At 46.7% G+C, this 18165-nt stretch overlaps 1 protein-coding gene across 5 annotated transcripts in view; it reads left to right on the plus strand.

Annotated features, from left to right (window-relative positions):
• Positions 1 to 18165, plus strand: part of TNIK (TRAF2 and NCK interacting kinase) — a 142958-nt gene that overhangs the window by 119476 nt on the left and 5317 nt on the right. For 4 of the 5 annotated variants that reach the window (XM_071752666.1, XM_071752662.1, XM_071752665.1 and 1 more), the window contains 9 exons: positions 1254 to 1351; positions 5572 to 5756; positions 7358 to 7484; positions 9630 to 9794; positions 13436 to 13550; positions 14131 to 14301; positions 15395 to 15538; positions 16169 to 16303; positions 16759 to 16859. In XM_071752666.1, the coding sequence (XP_071608767.1) occupies positions 1254 to 1351; positions 5572 to 5756; positions 7358 to 7484; positions 9630 to 9794; positions 13436 to 13550; positions 14131 to 14301; positions 15395 to 15538; positions 16169 to 16303; positions 16759 to 16859 (1241 nt within the window). The remainder of the gene's footprint in view (positions 1 to 1253; positions 1352 to 5571; positions 5757 to 7357; positions 7485 to 9629; positions 9795 to 13435; positions 13551 to 14130; positions 14302 to 15394; positions 15539 to 16168; positions 16304 to 16758; positions 16860 to 18165) is intronic. The other variant, XM_071752664.1, reaches the window with a different exon arrangement.

Raw genomic sequence — 18165 nt, forward strand, 5'->3', positions numbered from 1 at the left:
TTCTGAGGTTTGGTTGGTAAGCAGGAAGGGCAAGAGGTCTGTGAGCTCATGTATGTTGTTTAAAGAAATTTAAAAGATAAAGGAATGGTCATTTCTCATGTGCTTCTGTGACCAACTGGCCTCTTCGAAAACAGAGATGCCAACACTCCTGTTTGCCTGGATGCTGATGTTGGATGCCGTGACCTCCCTGGAATTGTTGAAAGCCAGGTTGGATGGGGCCTGGAGCACTCTGATCTTGTGGAAGGTGTCCCTGCCCATGCAGGGGGGTGGAACTGCATGAGTTTTAAGGTCCCTTCCAGGTCTAGCCATTCTGTGATGATTCTGTGACCTCCTGCCCTTGGCATCACATTGCCAAGTAGTTTGTACAAAAAGAGATGGGGGTTATGCTCCAGGACAAACATAAAGCAAATTCCAGCCTGCTTCCTATCTTCATCCACCTCAGCTCACTCCTGTGATGGTTTCTTTGGGAGTGTCTTTCACTTTTGGCAGGTATATAAAAGGTTTTGTTGGAGCTTCCTACTCCTGAGTTAGGAGCAAGGGAATGAATTAGCCTGTGAAAAGCTTTCCATAAATGTTTTTGCCAGGCAACCACACTGACACTGGCTAGTTTTAACTAGCCAAATTGTTCCATCTCATCTGAAAGCCACTCTTAAAGATATTACATTCCCCTGTTTAATCACAGTAGGAGTTGCTGGAGCACACACAGCCCCTACATCTGCATTTTTGGCACAGCCCCGTGGTATAAATCCCTGGGGCTGAAGAGCATTAAAACAAATGCTGCCTCCATGCTTTGAATTTTTAATGACTTGGCCCTAAGATGACGTGTCTGTCGTTGAAATCATCACTCCTCTAGGTAGTCAATAAAAGGAGTTTATCACCAGTTGTCCTTTTTTGTTTGGTTTTGATTTTATTAATGAGGAATCCTGTGACAAATGATGTCCTGGCAGTGTCAGGTACTGCAGAGCTTTTAGTTTATCACATGCTCTGCTATTTTCCAAAGGGGATTTGTATCTTTAGTAGGGAAAAAAATGGCAGTAATGTTGTTAGGGCTGTCAGTGAAGGCTGGGCTGGATTGTGGCTTCTCTTGCTGCATTGATGGAGTCTCCTTGCAGTGATGCTCAGGCAGAGAGGGGCAGGAGGGTTTTTCCAGACAACAGAAGAAAAAGGATGGCGAAACCCACCCATCCCAGGTGACAGGACACTGCATTTTGACAGCATTTTGATTCCCACTCTCTCCACTTGCCTTTTGCCAGGGAACACCAAACCTGAAGGGTCCCCTGTGCTCTCCCATGAGCCCGCCAAGGTAAAGCAGGAGGACAACAGGGACGTGACGCGACCGAGCCGACCCGCTGTGAGTCTGAAATTATTTCTTGTGGGAACATTGCTGGCTGGCTTGGCCATGGTTCCCTTTGGTGCAGTAGCTCAGCCACGGGGACCCTAAAAAAGAGGCTAATACCATTGCTTCTCCAGCAGAGAGCCTGGAAAGCGGTGGTATGGCGAGAGCCCGGGGAGAGATTCGAATGCTTAAGAGAGTGCATGAGTTTTTCTCAGGAGCCCAAGCCTAGGGGAAAGCACTTAAGCCTGTGTTTTCGTGTGAAGCAGATGCTTAAGGGCTTTGCTAGCTTGGGTGTGGCAGTTGCCAGTGGCACATTGTTGTGTTCCGTGCTGCATGTCCCCCGCAGCAGCCCGGCGGAGGGATGCTCTGCTCGGGAAAGCTGGGTGACCAGCCCCCCCCCACAGCCTTCACAGCTTAAAACCAAACCTGGTAGTGGTCTCTATACCCTCCCCTTTTAGTACTGGGAGCAAAATCTCATCCGAAGTGTTTCCTCTTGGTTTAATGCTGTTGACAGTTGTATTTTAAAACTGCGGAATCGGCCTAATAACGAAATTAATTTCCACTGCTTCTCTTTTGTAATGTGTATTAATGTTTTGTTGATGTTGTTTTGTTTTTTTTTTCTCTACACTCCACAGCGTTGAGCTAACAATTCTAATTTTATTTCTAACCTGCTTGCCCTTCCTCTGGCTTTTTCCTGTCCCGATCTGTTTCCTCTGATGCTGATTATTCTTCCTTTACCCACAGAGCTATAAGAAAGCTATAGATGAGGTTAGTGATATCTTTTCTCAGTGGGTCATGCCTATGCAAGGTTGACTAGTTAGCATTTAATACCGAACCGGGTTTTCTTGGTGCTGACATGGCAAAAGGTGTTGATGCAATCTTGGGTCGGAACCATTTTAATCGCGTTCTGTCGTAGGGGAGGGGAGCGGCGCTGCCGTGAGTTCTGCTCAGCTGTGGGCTGCCTGAACCCCACTGGCCAGACCACTTTGCATGGTGGCCATGGCAAGAAGCACCTCAGCCTTCATGCTCAGAGCAAAGGGTGCTGCCCTTGGTCGGTGGATTTGAAAGAGAAGGAGCGAGAGCGGAGGTTTCTCGTGCCCTGGTAACCCGCACCCCTCAGCACATCCTGCTCTCAGCTACAGCCCCTGGCCACACACTGATTTCAGTGGGGCCACCAAGTGCTGTTTGGGATGTGCTTTAAGCCTAATTGGAATGCAAGCATTTGGCAGATAAAGAAAACAGAGCAGTTGAATCCAGTGGGTAGCTCGTCCTCATGGACCAGCCCATCAGACGGAGCTGGCAGAGCCACCTTGGGTGTCGATGGGCAATGCTTCATCCATCCTCTTATGAAGAGTCCCAAATTACACCTTTTTTCACCATATAATATTTTAAATGTGCATCTGGGCAATGATGAAGGTCTGAATGTTCATGGGAGAAAACCATTCCTGACTTAGCATTTAGTGTGCCTCATGCTCTGTGCACACTGCTGGTGCTGGTAACCACGGGGCTGCCATGGAAAGCACCAGGATCAGCAGCCTCTTTCCTCTAAAAGAAGGAAGATGTGCTGGCTAGTTAACTTGTTCTCTTGGATAAAACATGAGCAATGTGTTCTGTTTAATGAGGTGCTTTGTTAAGGAAAAAAGCACATAAATCAGTGTCGAAAGGGAGGCAGTGTGTGGGCTAAATTGAAGTTCAATGAGCTCTGCAATTTTGGAAACTGATCTGACTTGATTCCAGCAAATATGAAATCTAAAGAAGTCTTTGTAATTAAAAGTAATTAAAGAGCACTGATACTGCTAACTTATGTATTATGTCAGCCCCAGTAATACAGTTTCAAACACATGTGGAACTACAGAGCACTTTCTTTCTAGTTGTCAGATTGTTTTTCGTCCAAGAGCAACTCAGTGAAGCCGTTTAATCCTACAAAGTGCTCATTAGTTAGAGAAAATGATAGCATGAAAGAATTAACCATCTCCAGGCAAAGCTTTAACTAGGAAACATGAGTTATCTGATGATATTGTCTGGGAGTATTATTGCTGCTATAACTTCCAAATTAGTTATTAAAAACTAATTAATCTGATTTTTAAAATACTTGACTATCTTCTGGTGTTTACCAAAGAAGGATGATAGGCTGGCTGGAAGCACATTAGAAGTGGAAGGTGCAAAAAGAAGTAATTCTCCCTGTCCATTGGTGTAAGAGGGAAGGGTTGAGCCCCAGTGCTCCAGCTGCAATTTAAAGAGGCTCTTGCTTAGTCCTAAAGTCCTTCTTAAAGTCAAGAAGGCTCCAATCCAACTCAAGAGCTCACTAAACAGTGTACTGGATGCTCTAAATAGAAAGCATTGTTAAGCTGTTGAAATTGTCATTGATTCATATTTAGGAGAAGAAACAATCATATAGAAGCTGCTACGGCTATAATTAAAATAATTAGTTGTCATGACTGCAGATTTGACTGGTATTTCAATCCCAAACATGTTGACATCAAAAATATACTCTTGAAATACCATATTCTCTCTTCAGTCATGTTAAAGAGCCTTTCTTTAAAGGGACGGAGAGCGTTCAGAGAGGGGATATATAATATACACCCCAGACAACTGCAGGGAAGCAGAGATTGAGCCTTTTTTAGAAAAACCCAAACCAAACAAAACTAGTTTTTTGGGATAAACAAATATATTCAGCTCTGATGCAAAGCTCTCAGATATCCACAGGAACCTCTCCTCTCCATCAGCAGGCAGGGCATTCCTGGGAGCAGAATGTGCAGCTGCCCACCGGTGGGAGCCCACCGGGAGGTGTGGGATCATCCCTAACCAAAGTACTGATTGCTTGCCAAATATTCCTGCTTCACGAGTCCAAAATAAACCTGGGTTTGCATCTCAGCCATAGAGGTTTTTCCATCGTTTCCTTCACGTGTCGCCGGGATAGGTTTTAAAGAGCTCCCTTTGCAACCGTAATTAAATAAATTGCCATAAGGAACTGCTGGAACGGTAAACTGGAAATGCAGTAAATGAGAGTATGGCCGTAAGACAATTGTGGAATTTAGCCTTTTTCAATGAGTTTCTTTCTCCCTAATCCTTTATCTCTGACCGAATGCACTGATGCCTACCTCGGTCACTAATATAGGGAGAAATGGTAAGACTGACAATTGCGATGCTTTGTTCGTCATGTGCATGTCTTGTGCAACAGAGTTCTCTAACCCATTCTAATTTGAGCTCTCATGCTTTTCTGCCCTACTGCTTCCCCCTGCATTGCTATAAACAGCATGTAAGATAACAAAAAGTCTCTTTTCTACACGGTGCCTGCCATGTTCCTTGTTTTGAAATAGCACTGTCTATTTTATATGACTGTCGGGTCTGAGACCTCATCAAAGTCATGGTAAACTGAAAAATTATTACTAGGCTTTGGGACTGCTCCTATCTTCTTGTTTCGAGGCTTTCATTTATATATTTAATTTTTTTTTTTTTTTTTTTTTTTTTTGCCCTTAGCTTGTAGGCTGCCACATTTCACATAAAGTGCTTAACGGGTCCCACTGAGGGATTTTTTTTCTTTTTTTTTTTTTTTTTTGTTATTATTATTATTATAACTATTATTATTTTGATTGTGTGGCTGACTCAGAGCTGTGACTCCAAACTCTGGCTGAGCTGGGTGCTTCTCCTCCTGCTCCTCACCACCTCTCGGCAGCCGCCCGACAGTGGAGACTCACCAGGGAAGCAGCTCTTGCCGTGGGGATTGCACCACTCCATGGGAGATGCTGTCACTGCTTCCTTCCCAAATGCATTTATTACAGAATAAATACAATTGCAGGGGTCTCTTTGCAAAGTTTGAAAGAAGAGAAAACCCTGCAGGAGAAATTCTCCGAGCCAATCTTTGGAATGAAGTTGTTTTCCAGTTTACTATGATGGTGACCGAACTTCACCTTTTCCAACAAATATAATTTTGTCGTGTATATACATATAAGTGTGTGTATATATATGCACATACACGTCCCAAACAGAAAACGAAGAGGTTGGCTATTGATTTTTTCAGTGAGCGTAAATCAGTTTTGTTTTGTTTAATAAATGCTACATGCTACAAACATTGTCTTACGTTCGTCTCATGTTTGTAACGACTCTGTAAAGCTACTTCTTGTTGCTCGTGCTGTTAGCATTGGCTTTGGAAGAGATGTGTGTGACATTCTCCTCGCTTTAAATATAATAGCCATGGTTTTTTTTTCCTCTTTCCTTGCCCCCATCCCCTTTAGGACCTGACGGCTTTAGCCAAAGAGTTGAGGGAGCTGCGCATCGAGGAAACCAATCGCCCCCTGAAGAAGGTGACCGACTACTCCTCCTCCAGTGAGGAGTCAGAAAGCAGCGAGGAGGAGGAGGAGGATGGGGAAAATGAGATGCACGATGGGACCGTGCCCGTCAGTGACATCCCACGGCTTATGTGAGAAGTGCTCTCTTCTGGGGGGTTGAGCTCTGAAACACCCGTGATGTGGCTTGGTCTGGAGGAGCAGTGGTTGTGATGTGGGACGTCTCCAAAGTGCCTCAGTGTGTGGTGGCTGGTGTTGGGGTTGCAAGGGATAATTTTCTCAGATGAGGCTTTTTTCCTGGCCCAAAGTAAAGATGCTTAAGGGGAAAAAAAAGGGATAATTTCCACTGCAGATTCAGTGAACTTGTACTCTTCCTGCTGATGAGCAAGGTGGGTCTTGACTAGGGTGGATTCACCTGACCTCACCCACACCTTGGTCCTGCTCGTGGGGTTGGCATGTTAAAGCTCTGAGCTTTTGCTCCATATCCAGCCATGCTGAAGTCCAGTCCTTGGTTACCTGCCCAGCGCCAGCTGGTGGAGCCAGGATTATAATAATCCAGAATCTTTGCCTTTGACTTTTGTCCTTGGCCCAGTCACTGTGCAGGCAGCAAAACATGGTGGATGAAAACATTGAAAAGAAAGAGCAGACTTTACTGTTGTGTCCCCATTAGAGGTCATGGGGCACTTGTGCTTTTGAGTATCTCCAGATGAGGGAAGTGGGCAGCAGAGTTCCAACACACAAAAGAGCCATCACAACCCAGCATCAACTTGGGAGCATCTTAGGGAGCATCCCTACCTGCCTGCTGCTTTGCAGGATTTTTCACCCTGCCAGGCTCCCTTGTGATCCCCTGGGTGTTGTGTGCATGGGGATGATGTGTCAAAAAGGGAATGACTTCATCCTGAGGGAGAACAGCTGGATGGCATTTCAGTGTAAAGGAACAGGGCTCCTCAGCAACATCTTCATAACCACTGGCACCTTTTTCCAGTGCAGAGGCAGGGCCGAGTACTCCAAAGGGGGTTTGGTTTTTGCTTTTAGGTTTTTTTGAATTATGTTTGAGTAATTAGTCTGCTAGGAATGTAATCATAAAGTAATGGGGGCTGCTTGCCATCTGCAACAACCACTCTCCAGGCATTCCTAGAATTTAATGTGTGTGAGCATAAATTCCAGTCTCTCTCGTGAGGTAGGAGCACAGAAATAAACTTGAGGCAAAATCGTGGGTTCGGGCTACATTGTCACCTGGAAAACTGCAGAGAGCTACAGGACACAACTTGTACTCCTGCCTGCACCTCCTCCAGGCCCCATCCCCTCCCTTGGTGGTTTTTATCATCGGATGCACTGTTCCCCTTTCAGTAGTTGAGATTGGAGAATAAAGGAGAGTGAATTTTTTTTTTGTTTTAAACTTTCTTAAGTAGAAAAAATGATGTATGGTAAAGTGGGACTGCAGCTTCTTGTTATGTGTTCACCAGTGCTCTTCTCAGGGCACTTTGGGAGCAGAAAAGCCCTTCTCTTTGGTCTCCATGCTCTGTCTGTAGTGAAATGACCTGACCCAGGTACTATATTTTTGACAACAAAAATAACTTCCCCATACATTTGTTTATATTTTATAGCTTTTCTTCCTGTTGAGATAACAAAGCCTTATGTGTGTTGAAGTAATACTGTATCAGAGGATTTTTTTTATCTAGTTTATCAAAGGAAATAATCACCTGTCATTAATGCTTTTCCATCCTGTCCTCAGACCAACAGGAATTCCTGGAAGCAATGAGCCGTACAACCTGGGAATGGTGACAACCCACGGGCTGGAGACTTCCCATGCAGATACGTTTAGCAATATTTCAGGGGAAGGGACATTAATGGTGAGGGAGGTAAGTTGTAAAACGAGTATTTCCATGGAGCATCTTCAGGAGGTTTTGCCCATGTAAGCACAAAAAAGCCCTGACAGTGCTGTGTGTCCGGAACACAAAATGACTGAGTAAATTGTGCTGGTTAGTGCCCTCCTAATACAATTTACACTCAGAGCAAATGTGACAAGTGCAAATGTTTCTCAGAACTACAAACAGCAGTGAATAATAATGCTGGGGCAGGCAGGGAGGATGCTCAGATAAAACCACTCTGACCTAATCCCACAACAGCTCCAGGCAACAGAAGTTATCTTCAATTGATAGCAGTGAGTTAATACTCTTGGCAACCTGGCCCAAAGCTTCCCTTTTTCTTCCCAACCTTCCCCACCATGTAGCTATCAGAGCCCAGTGGTGTTTGTAGGACGTTTGGAGGCTTCTACCAGGGGCTGGTCCTGCTTGGAGAGGACCACAGCCCCAGTCCCACCCAGCTGCCAGCCCCCACCCAACCCTGGCTTTGCAGAGGTGAGGATGTGATGGGAGAAATCCTGCTGGATGGGGCTGCAGGAGTGAGGCAGAGGAAAGCTGTGGATGGTCTCTGTTTCCCTGGTTGCTGGGAACACAGAGGTCTCCTGGTGAGGGGGCAGTTAGTGAAACAGAGGAGATGCTGTCCTGCTGGCATGTAAAGGAGAGGGATGGGAGAGGAGAGGGAGGGGAATGGAGGTTGGAGCCAGCAGTCATAAAAGAGGAATGTTTAGATCAAACACAGACCAGGCTTGAGCAGGATTGGAATTCTTAATTTTGTATAAAATAACTGCAGAGGAAAGGGGGGGGGAGGGGGGGAAATGAGTGCGACTTTGAAAGAGTGGAAGGAGTTGGTAAAAAAAGTTGCAGCATGTTTGCTGCCTTTCTCAATACATTTTGGAGCTGGGCAGCAATTCTTCTCATCTCTCCATGGCCGTTAGGAGCAGAGATTCCCCCCTGCCCATCCTTGTAATATCCTTGTAAGAAAGAGTCACTGCTGTGACAAGCAGCCAGTTCTGAAATGAGCTTGGTGTTAAGCATCAGAGCTGTAAAATACATGCTCTGCCAGCACAGTCCCATGAGAAAACAGTAATGCACAAGAGTTTAAAAGCCACGGGTAAGACAAGCAGCCAAGAAGCCTCCTTGGGAGGAGGTAGCATGGTAAGAAACCCAAACTGCCTACTCTTTGCACCCAACCACCAGCATAGCCATCAGAAGATGGATGCACTGAGGTCAGTGGGCTTTGGGCAAAGGGTTTTTTGCAAGGTTTTTTGCTGTTTGGCAGGATGGCAAGGTGGGTGAAAGTGATGGTGATGAGTGATCAGAAGATAAATATTGTCAGAACTGGTCAGAAACTTGGTGAGCCTGTTCAGACAGAGTTTTCCATTAGTCCCAATAAAGGGACAGGTCTCTGTAGCAATATCATTGATGTGCTCCAGGTGGCTGGGATTCATCTAAATGGCAAACACCTCAAAAGAATAGGGAGGGAAAGGAGAAACTTAGCACTTTTCTTGCAGGAGGTGGAGATTGAAAGGACGGGGAACCATGGGGAAGCCCCAGGGACCTTGAGCAGAGCTGTCAGGATGTCAGTTGTTCCACTGACACTGCTGCTGTTCACTGCTGTTTTGGGTCACAGAAACATGTGCTGGGGGCTGTGTTGGTGTCTGCAGTCAGGCTGCTCGCTGCCTTAGCTGTGCAAAGCCACCAAGGCTCATGCTGATCAGAGGGGTCAGATTCTGCTGTCACTGTGGCTGGTGGCCACCTGAGCAGAGAGCTGGCCATGGGGTTTGCACCCATGGTGGCAGGAGCAGAATCTGCCCCAGATTCCTCCTCTCCAAAGGACAGTGATCAGGCTTCTCTTGCTGTTAACGTGGCTAATGACTCTGTATTGACTTTGTGATTAATCCTATCTTTATTTCTCCTCAAGTGGGGGGTTGGTTTGCTGCTTGCCAGATTGCATGGGGATGGGAACAGAGAGGGTCCTTCTCCTATGCTTGCTCTGGGAACTACGGGGGGTGGGACAGCCAACGACATGTGGTTTTGTTTGGGTTTTTTTTCTCTTCTTTTTCTCTTTTTTTTTTTTTTTTGTTTTTTTTTTTCTCCCCCCTGCCCCCTTCTCTTTCTTCCTCATGCCTTGTGTCTCTGCAGACCTCTGGTGAAAAAAAGCGTTCTGGCCACACAGCCAGCAATGGCTTTGCAGGTCACATCAATCTCCCTGACCTGGTGCAGCAAAGCCACTCGCCAGCGGGCACGCCGACCGAGGCCCTGGGGCGAGTCTCCACCCATGCACAGGACATGGACTCGGTGCCTGAAGTAGGTGGTGGGGGGGGCTCTTCTTTCTCCTTTGCATCACCTCACACAAGTATTAACCTCTCTGCCCCACAAAGGGCCTTTCCTGCTCTCCTCCCTGGCTTTCTTGGCTCGTCTCTCTGTTCCTGCGTGGGTGAGCGTAGTGGAAGCGTAAGGGAATCTGGTGGCGTTGGGTTGATGGTTGGGCTTGATGATCTTAGAGGGCTTTTCCACCCTTAATCATAGAATCATAGAATTGGCTGGGTTGGAAGGGACCTCAGGGATCATCAAGTCCAACCATTGATCCACTACTGCTGCAGTTACTAGACCATGGCACTGAGTGCCACATCCAGTCTCTTTTTAAATATCTCCAGGGGTGGAGAATCCACCACTTCCCAGGGCAGCCCATTCCAATGCTTGATCACCCTCTCAGTAAAGAAACTCTTTCTAATGATTCTTTGGTTGCTGCTATATGGATCTGTGGCTGGGGGTAGCAATGTGTATTAGGTCTTTTCTCAAGCCCATCAGCTGGAGTTTTGGTGGTGGTGGCTTGAAGGGTGCCAACTGATGTGGTGCTTGGGAATACAAGAAAATTATGAGAGCAAATGGTGCCATTGCCTTCAAATGGGCCCATCTTCCACCTCAGAGATCTCTGATACTTAACATGACTCTAAAGGTTAACAAAAACAAAGCCAAAGAAATTCTGGATAGTTCTTCAGATGAGAGAAAAAATCTGCACAACTTGAAAATTTTAAACTGTTTGTTTCCAGTCACGTTTGTTTAAAATCATGTGTTTCCAGTCAGGACAAACTATTTCTCCCTGGTAGCTGTTTCACAGGGAAATGATTGAAAATTAACATTGTATAAGGTGTAAAAACTCATAGAAGGTAGATGTGACACAATGACAAGGGAATTGATTTTTCTGGCTTACCAGCACCAGCTGTGGGAGCCAGGCACACAGTCCCTTGTTTTCCCAAGAGAAATCAGTCCATTTGGTGCTAAATAAGCTGTTTTATTTCTTTTATTTTTTCTCCTCATTTTGTTGGCTATTCATCAAAAGTTCTGTCATCATACTCTCTTTCACAGAAATCATGTACTCATTTCATGGTTTACTTTTACTATCAGAGTAAAAATAAAAACCACTTGGAATTGTGAGCTTCTGAAACGTAAGAACAGATGGCGTGTGACTGGACCACAAGTTTTTATCTGTTTCCTTCTTGCCTTTAAAAGTTGTGATGAGAGACTTGATCCTAAAAGTAACACCTTCCCCAGTCATCCTGGCACTGCTGGAACACTGGCAAGGATTGAGTTGAAATCTGTTAATTTACAAAATTACCATCCAAGAAGATGTTTTCCATTTCTGATACTGCATTTTTAGAGCTGGCTGGGCTGGAAGTGGGTGTAAGCAGAACCTTGGGGATTTCATTCTCAGGCTTCCAGGTGACTCATGGAGCAAAAAGAAGGGAGCAAGGACTGCCTCGTGCTGCAGCCTGATGCTGTCTCTGTGGGACACCAGGGAGGTTTAGAGGCAGTGGAACAGGATCTGGAGGAAGATGAGGTCCTAATATTTCAATAATGGACTTCGAATTTCTTAAAATGCCAGGTTCTTAGGAGAACAGCTGAACCTGACCAAAGAAAAGGAGTGGATGGTGCATTGGGGTGAGGGGTGTCAGACGGCTCTTGCTGGAAAGCATCCCTGTAAATACTGAATTCTTCCCTTCCTTGAATTGTTGGGGCTTTGCAGAAAAGAAATCCAGTGCAGTGGAAAAAAAAATGTGATTTTTTTTTTAGATGGGAAAGAAGCACAAAGTAGTTTATCTGACAGGCAGGACCGTGTATGTAAATTCAGTGTCTGTTCCTGCCTCAGGCTGTTAACTCGTTCCATGGCTCTCAGTTACTGTGTACTTTTGGGAAATCCATCCTGTTTCTATGGAAACACAGCCAGGAGGGGAGCAGGATGCATGGTGTCATGTTGGCAGATGTGGGGCATGGATGACAACTCCCCAAGCCAGGCTCCCTCCAGCTCCAAACCCTCCTTGGTGCCACCTTGGGCAGTCCAGAACCACAAGGATGCTCCTACACCCCTTTTTTTTTTTTTTTTTTTTTTTTTTTCTTTTTTCCCCCCTAAATCTTTTTGTCCTCTGCTGGAGGACAGGTGCCAGCCCAGTCTGGGTAGGGATGTGCTGGTGACTCCCCATGACACATGTTCCTCTGTCCCAGGGTTGTCAGGCAGTTGTCAGCAGAGGGGCTGTAGCAGTGGCATTGGGCACAGGGAGCATCTGGGGATCTGGTGACTTGGTGACACAAAAGCTGAGGAATCACAGGGCAAAGGGACCTCAAGGATCATCTGGTCCGACCTTTCTTGGCAAAAGTACAGTCTAGACAAAATGGTCCACAGGGAAGGAAAATGTCCTGAGGGAGGGAAATGTGAGCAGCAGGTGCTGCTGCAGAGTAACTCGGGGTTTGCTGCTGTTTTGGCTCTTCTTGGAGGGTGTACATGAGGCATACCCTGGGCAGACAGTGGAACAGGAAAAATAACCTGCTCAAGGAGGCAGGAGAGTCATGTCACTTAGGTGAAGGTCTTCACCTCATTTCCTCCCTTAACAAAGTAATGGCTTTAAAAAGAAAGCAACGTGATGTTGCTGTTTGTTCCTCTCCAGTTTCCCATGGCAAAGTATTGGCTGTCCCAATCCTCATGACACCTCCAGGTTAAATTTTATCAGCTTTGAAATGGCCCTTTCCACTGTCCCACCCAGAATTTAATCAATTTAAAGCACTTTATTGAAATCTCCAGCACTCTGTACATGATGTCCCAGTGGGGTGTGCTGAAGCCCACCAGACTTGGGAAGGAGTGAAGCAACATCAGAGATGTCATCTTCTGATCCAGAAAGCCTCCTTAAAGCATCACACAGCTCTCTCCAAGCCTTTCCCAGCTTCAGGCCCTCCCAAAACTGGAGCAGCCAGATGAAAAATAGAGAGCTTTTTGCTACAGAGCTGACTTCTCCCACTCTTCCAGGGGAATCAATATTTTGGGCTAAGCCCAGCAAATCCCTAGCTGATGGGTGGTAAAAGCAGAGGGTATTATGGCTGGATGAGCTCTTCTGCCTACACTTTACAGGTCCCAAAATACACTCCCACAGCTTGTTGAAATAAAATGCTTGCTCAGACTGTGGTAGTTTACATTTGGCGTGGGCAGAAGGAAAGCAATGGTCTCAGTTTTCCAGCTCTGGTTGTTGTTGGTCCATGCCAGGGCTTTCGAGGTGGTCCCAGTGCCATCCAGCCAACCTCAGTGTACAGTGGGAGAGTGGGAAGAGTGAACCCAAATGTGTGTTCCATGCAGAGAAGTTGGTTTTTTTACCTGCACTGATTTTTGGCTCTGGCCCTACAGTTTCTCCTCTAACCAGACTCATGGCTGGGCTGGGCTTCTGCCTGTGAGAAGAGAGCAGAGTGGGGCCCTGCTCCTCTTGTTTGCTGTTGCTTGTGGACACTCACAAATCCAATTTTCATGTTTGTCCTGATGAGTTCTGGGGAGGAGAAGCAGATGTTCACAGAGGGCTTGAAAAAGGCACTGGGTCTGCTAATGAGGAAGCCTCACATACAGACACAGACACAAAATTGCTGATACTTGTGTGCTCTGAGCTCTCTCTTTCCTGTTTATGTTCCAGTATGGTATGGGAAGTAGCACCAAAGCCTCTTTCACCCCCTTCGTGGACACCAGAGTGTATCAGACCTCTCCTACTGATGAAGATGAAGATGAGGATGAAGAGTCATCTGCTACTGGTAGGTGGCAATGGGAAAAGTTTGAGAGGGGAGGGCCCTGTGGAAACCAAGTCATGGAGACTGAGCAACCCCACTGAACCTCTTCCACGTTTCACTTACTCTTGTATAAAAATGTTGCTTGCGTCTTCATCCTTGTGCTCTCTGTCCAACTCCTCCTACCTATACCAGTGAAATTCCACAACAAAGGTCTAGGTGAAAACAGGGAACAGCAAAAATCCACCCACCCATCTGCCCAGGCAGCCAGGAGAAACATTCCTGGCAAGACTGTGAGCTGGTAATTGCTCCAAAAATCTGGCAGGTGCTCAGAAGTCATTGGAAAGCGGGCAGTGAATAGTGCTGGTCAGCTTGGTGGGCAGGGCTGGAGTTCTGGGGACATCACCTGCTGACAGGTTTGATGGTTTTTCTGACCCACAAGGACATCCCCATGTTCCCTCTTCAACCCAATAGCTCTTAACGCAGCGGCGAGACCAGAAACCAAACCAAGTCTTGTCTTCCTCTTCACAAAAATTACAAAATGAAGAGAAGCGGGGGCCTGCAATAATCCCTCACACCTCTCTGTTCTGTTGTGTTTCCCTGGCAGCCCTTTTCACCAGCGAGCTGCTCAGACAGGAACAGGCCAAGCTGAATGAAGCCCGGAAAATCTCGGTGGTGAATGTCAACCCCACCAACATCCGTCCCCATAGTGACACCCCGGAGATCCGGAAATACAAGAAACGCTTCAACTCGGAGATTCTCTGTGCTGCTCTCTGGGGTAAGCCCTGAACATGTCCCTTTACCCCTTGGCATAGCTCCCCATAGCATCTGGCTGAATGGGTGTCAGGGTTTAACACTGGCCCGGCAATTAAACCAAGTAACAGGCGCTCTCTGTCAATCTCTCTCTCCTCCCTGATAAAGAAAGGAGAGAGAATAAAGGAGAGAGACTTATGGGTTAGAAATTAAACTACACAGCTTTAATGAAACAGGAATGGTAAATAGGAAAAATTACTAAATATATACAAATATACAGGGAAATTGATCCCACATTCCTTCCCCCCTTTTCTCCCAATAACTCTCACGTCACCACTGAGGCTGCAGGGCAGCCCTGGGGAAGTCCAGGCTGGAATCCTGGGGTTGGCAGCAGTCGGGAGCTGGAGGCAGGAACACACAGATTCAGGCTGGCATGGATCAGGACCACAGGCAGAGGAAGGGATGGAATCCTCCCAGGATGCTGAAGCAAAACAGGGAATGGGTGAAGAAAGGGAAGCAGGAAGGGCAGGAAGCTGGCTTGACCTTTGTGATCCCTCAAATTTATACTGAGTGTGAGGTGTATGGGATGGAATACTCTGTTTGGTCAATTCTGGCATCTATCTTGTCTGTTCCTCCCCAAAGGAGGGCTGCAGGTGGGACCTCTTTATTCCTTCTGGAGGGTAAAATGTTTCTCAGAACTGAGCAGTGTCCTTGGCTCTGCATCCCAGCCTCTAGCAGTAACTATAAACATCAAGTGTTATCAGCCCCAGAAGCAGACACTGTCTGAGAAACTTGCTGTCAATATCAGCAAGTGCAACTACTTACAAGAGACTTAGCTGAAAGCAAAAGTACAAGACAGAAAATCACCTTTATCCTGGCCCAAACCAGGACAATGGGTCATCACAGAACCAAGCCCCTGCCTCTGGTTGTCCCCTTAGCCAACCCAGGAGAGTCTCATGTCCCTGAGTCCCTTGCGCTGTGAGGGTGATTCGTGGTGCTCGTGGGGAGATGACAGCCTTAGCTGGGATCAGTCCCTCTCTGGGTGGTGGCAGAGGCTCGGGGGGGTTGTTCTTTGGAGCAGCTGTGACTCCTGGTGCCCATTGCCTTCTCCTCTCCAGGTGTGAACCTGCTGGTGGGCACAGAAAATGGCCTGATGCTGCTGGATCGAAGTGGACAAGGGAAGGTCTACAACCTGATCAACAGGAGGAGATTTCAACAGATGGATGTGCTGGAGGGGCTGAATGTCCTTGTGACAATATCAGGTACACCTCTCGTGCTCCTACCCCATCCTTAACCTTCTTGGCCATGTTCCTGAGTGGTTCAGACAGAACCTGCCCACTGCTGCCAGAGGGACACTCCCAGGGGAGGCTGGAGGTGGTTTATTCCAGATTCAGAGGCTTTAGATCTGTAAGAACATCTCTGAGAGCAGTTTGCTCCCATCACCTTCTACCTTCTCTTCATCTGCAACTCCCCACCCTCCTTTAGCAAGGAATCACAGAATTGGTTTGGTTGGAAAAGACCTTTAAGGACATCATGCCAAAGGAAGGGAAGGCGTAGGGCACAGGCAGATATCCCAGCAAGGTGAGCGGCCTCACCCTGAGGCAGCAACAGGCTCTGCTTTTGGGTCTCCTTGGCTCTAGCCATAAACTGGTTTTAGGGCTCCAGCTCAACCCGTGGCCCAAACCACAAGGGCCATGGGCTTGTCACTGTCTCTGAGTTCAGCCAGGAGCTCTGGAGCTCTCAGATCAGGCTCAGGGGGTGATCCCTGGCACAGAAGCAAAAGCTCTGTAGGCCACTCACCCAGGAGGGTGCCCATCTTCTTATGAGTGACAATAAGCACTGAAATCTCCAGATTTGCACTGCTCTGATAGGGATGTGTCCTTTGCCCACAGGAAAGAAGAACAAGCTGCGTGTGTACTATCTCTCCTGGCTGAGAAACAGGATTTTACACAACGACCCTGAGGTGGAGAAGAAGCAGGGCTGGATCACAGTCGGGGACCTGGAAGGATGCATCCACTACAAAGTTGGTGAGTGGCAAAAAAATGTCTGGAGGGATGTGGTTTTGTCCTCTAGGCTTAGATCTGACCTTACAGTTTCTCTTAAAAGTATGGGGAGGCCACAGCCACAAAGGAATTTGGTATTCATCTACATGTATGTATACATCTATTTACATGTATATTTACATGTATAAATATTCATCTACTTGAAAAGGGGAGATTTGCCCAAGGAAGCTGTGGCTGCCCCCTCCCTGAAGTGTTCAAGGCCAGGTTCCACCTGGTCTAGTGGGAGGTGTCCCTGCCCATGCAGTGGGGTTGGGACTGGATGAGCTTTAAAGTCCCTTCCAAACCGAACCATTCTATGAGTCTATGTATTAGGTGCACACTGTACACAGAGAGACAGCCTGAGGAGCTATTCCTGGAGATGTTCAGTCTTGTTGGAAGGAAAATTAATGTTCTTAAATTGGGTTTTATTTTTATTTTAGTGAAATATGAAAGAATCAAGTTCTTGGTGATTGCCTTAAAGAATGCTGTAGAGATCTATGCTTGGGCTCCTAAACCATATCACAAGTTTATGGCATTTAAGGTACGTGTATCTTTTAACCAAAAGAGATTTGTAATTGTAAATACTTGGGATTTCTGTACTCTGCAGAGCAGAGAAGTGTCTTGCTTACATAGCTGAGCTCCTTGGGATGCCTGGCAGGTATATGAGATGGGATACCTCCTGGTTACAACTAGCAGTTAAGCATTACTATCAGCTTACACTGGCAGGCTTTACTTGGGGAGGTTGCAGAAAGATGACCAAATGCCCATGGTTAAAATCAAGCTGGGGTTGGTTTGTTTGGTTTTTTAACTTCTGACCAGTTTTTCACAAACTGTACAAAAAAAGGTTGGCATTACTTTCCATTTTTATTTCACAAGATCCTCTCCCCTCCTGCACTGTGGATTCTGTTCCATGACAAAATTCAGGAGAATGACCCACTCTTTCTTTTTTTCTCTCTTTTCATCTACCTCATTTCCTTCAGTGAGACCTTTCTCCTCTATAACCTGCCAATGGGTATTTTTATATTTAACCCTTAAAAGCACTTTTCACCCCAAGCTCTCTTGAGAGACAAGTCAAAAGGGGCAGCACCTTCTGGAGACATTCCTGCTGAGTAATCTCATTTCCCATCCTTCCAGCACAAATGGGCTTACTCAGTGTTAGGTCACGTTTGCTTTTGCTGAACAATAACCAGAATAAATGGGTTCAGGGACATGGAGAGCTCAGCCTGGGATCCACCAGCTCTAGTCACAGCTGCTGCTGCAGTCTGGGGGGGCTGAGCACACTTTCCTTGCCTTGTATGCAGGGATTTTTTAGGACAATGGAAAACACCAGGCAGTGATTTTCCCTGTTAGGAGTCTGAGTGGTCCTTGCACAGAGCCAGGAGCCCTTTTCTCTCCCTGGGAGTGTTTCAACCTCCTGCTCAGGACCTAAACCATGGAGAGAGGCTTTATCCTGGACCAGTCCACACCAGGGTCCCAGCCTTCATCCAGCATCTTAGTTAAGGGATAAGTCAGTCTTTGCTGATCTGATCAATTCAGCTGCCCAAAGGGGATCAGTGATCCCTGCCCAGGGTGGTGGTGCAGACCTTCATCTCCTTACTCTGAGCATCACCAGGGAGTCCTTGTGGGCTGGCTGGACCATGTTTGTGTGAAAAGGAGCTGTCACCTTCCTTCAGAGACCAGAACCTCAGGCTGGCCTTGGGTTCCTGGGGGAAAAGAGCTGATCTTGGCAAGGGTGAGAACTTATCTGCTGGGATGGCCGGAGCGAGTGGGTAATAAATGCCCTGTGAGGCATCTGCCAGGGGAATGGAGAGACAGGGAAATAAATAACCACATATTGAGTAGGGGAC

Source organism: Heliangelus exortis, chromosome 9 (genome assembly GCF_036169615.1).
Source record: "Heliangelus exortis chromosome 9, bHelExo1.hap1, whole genome shotgun sequence".
Lineage (NCBI taxonomy): Eukaryota > Metazoa > Chordata > Aves > Apodiformes > Trochilidae > Heliangelus > Heliangelus exortis.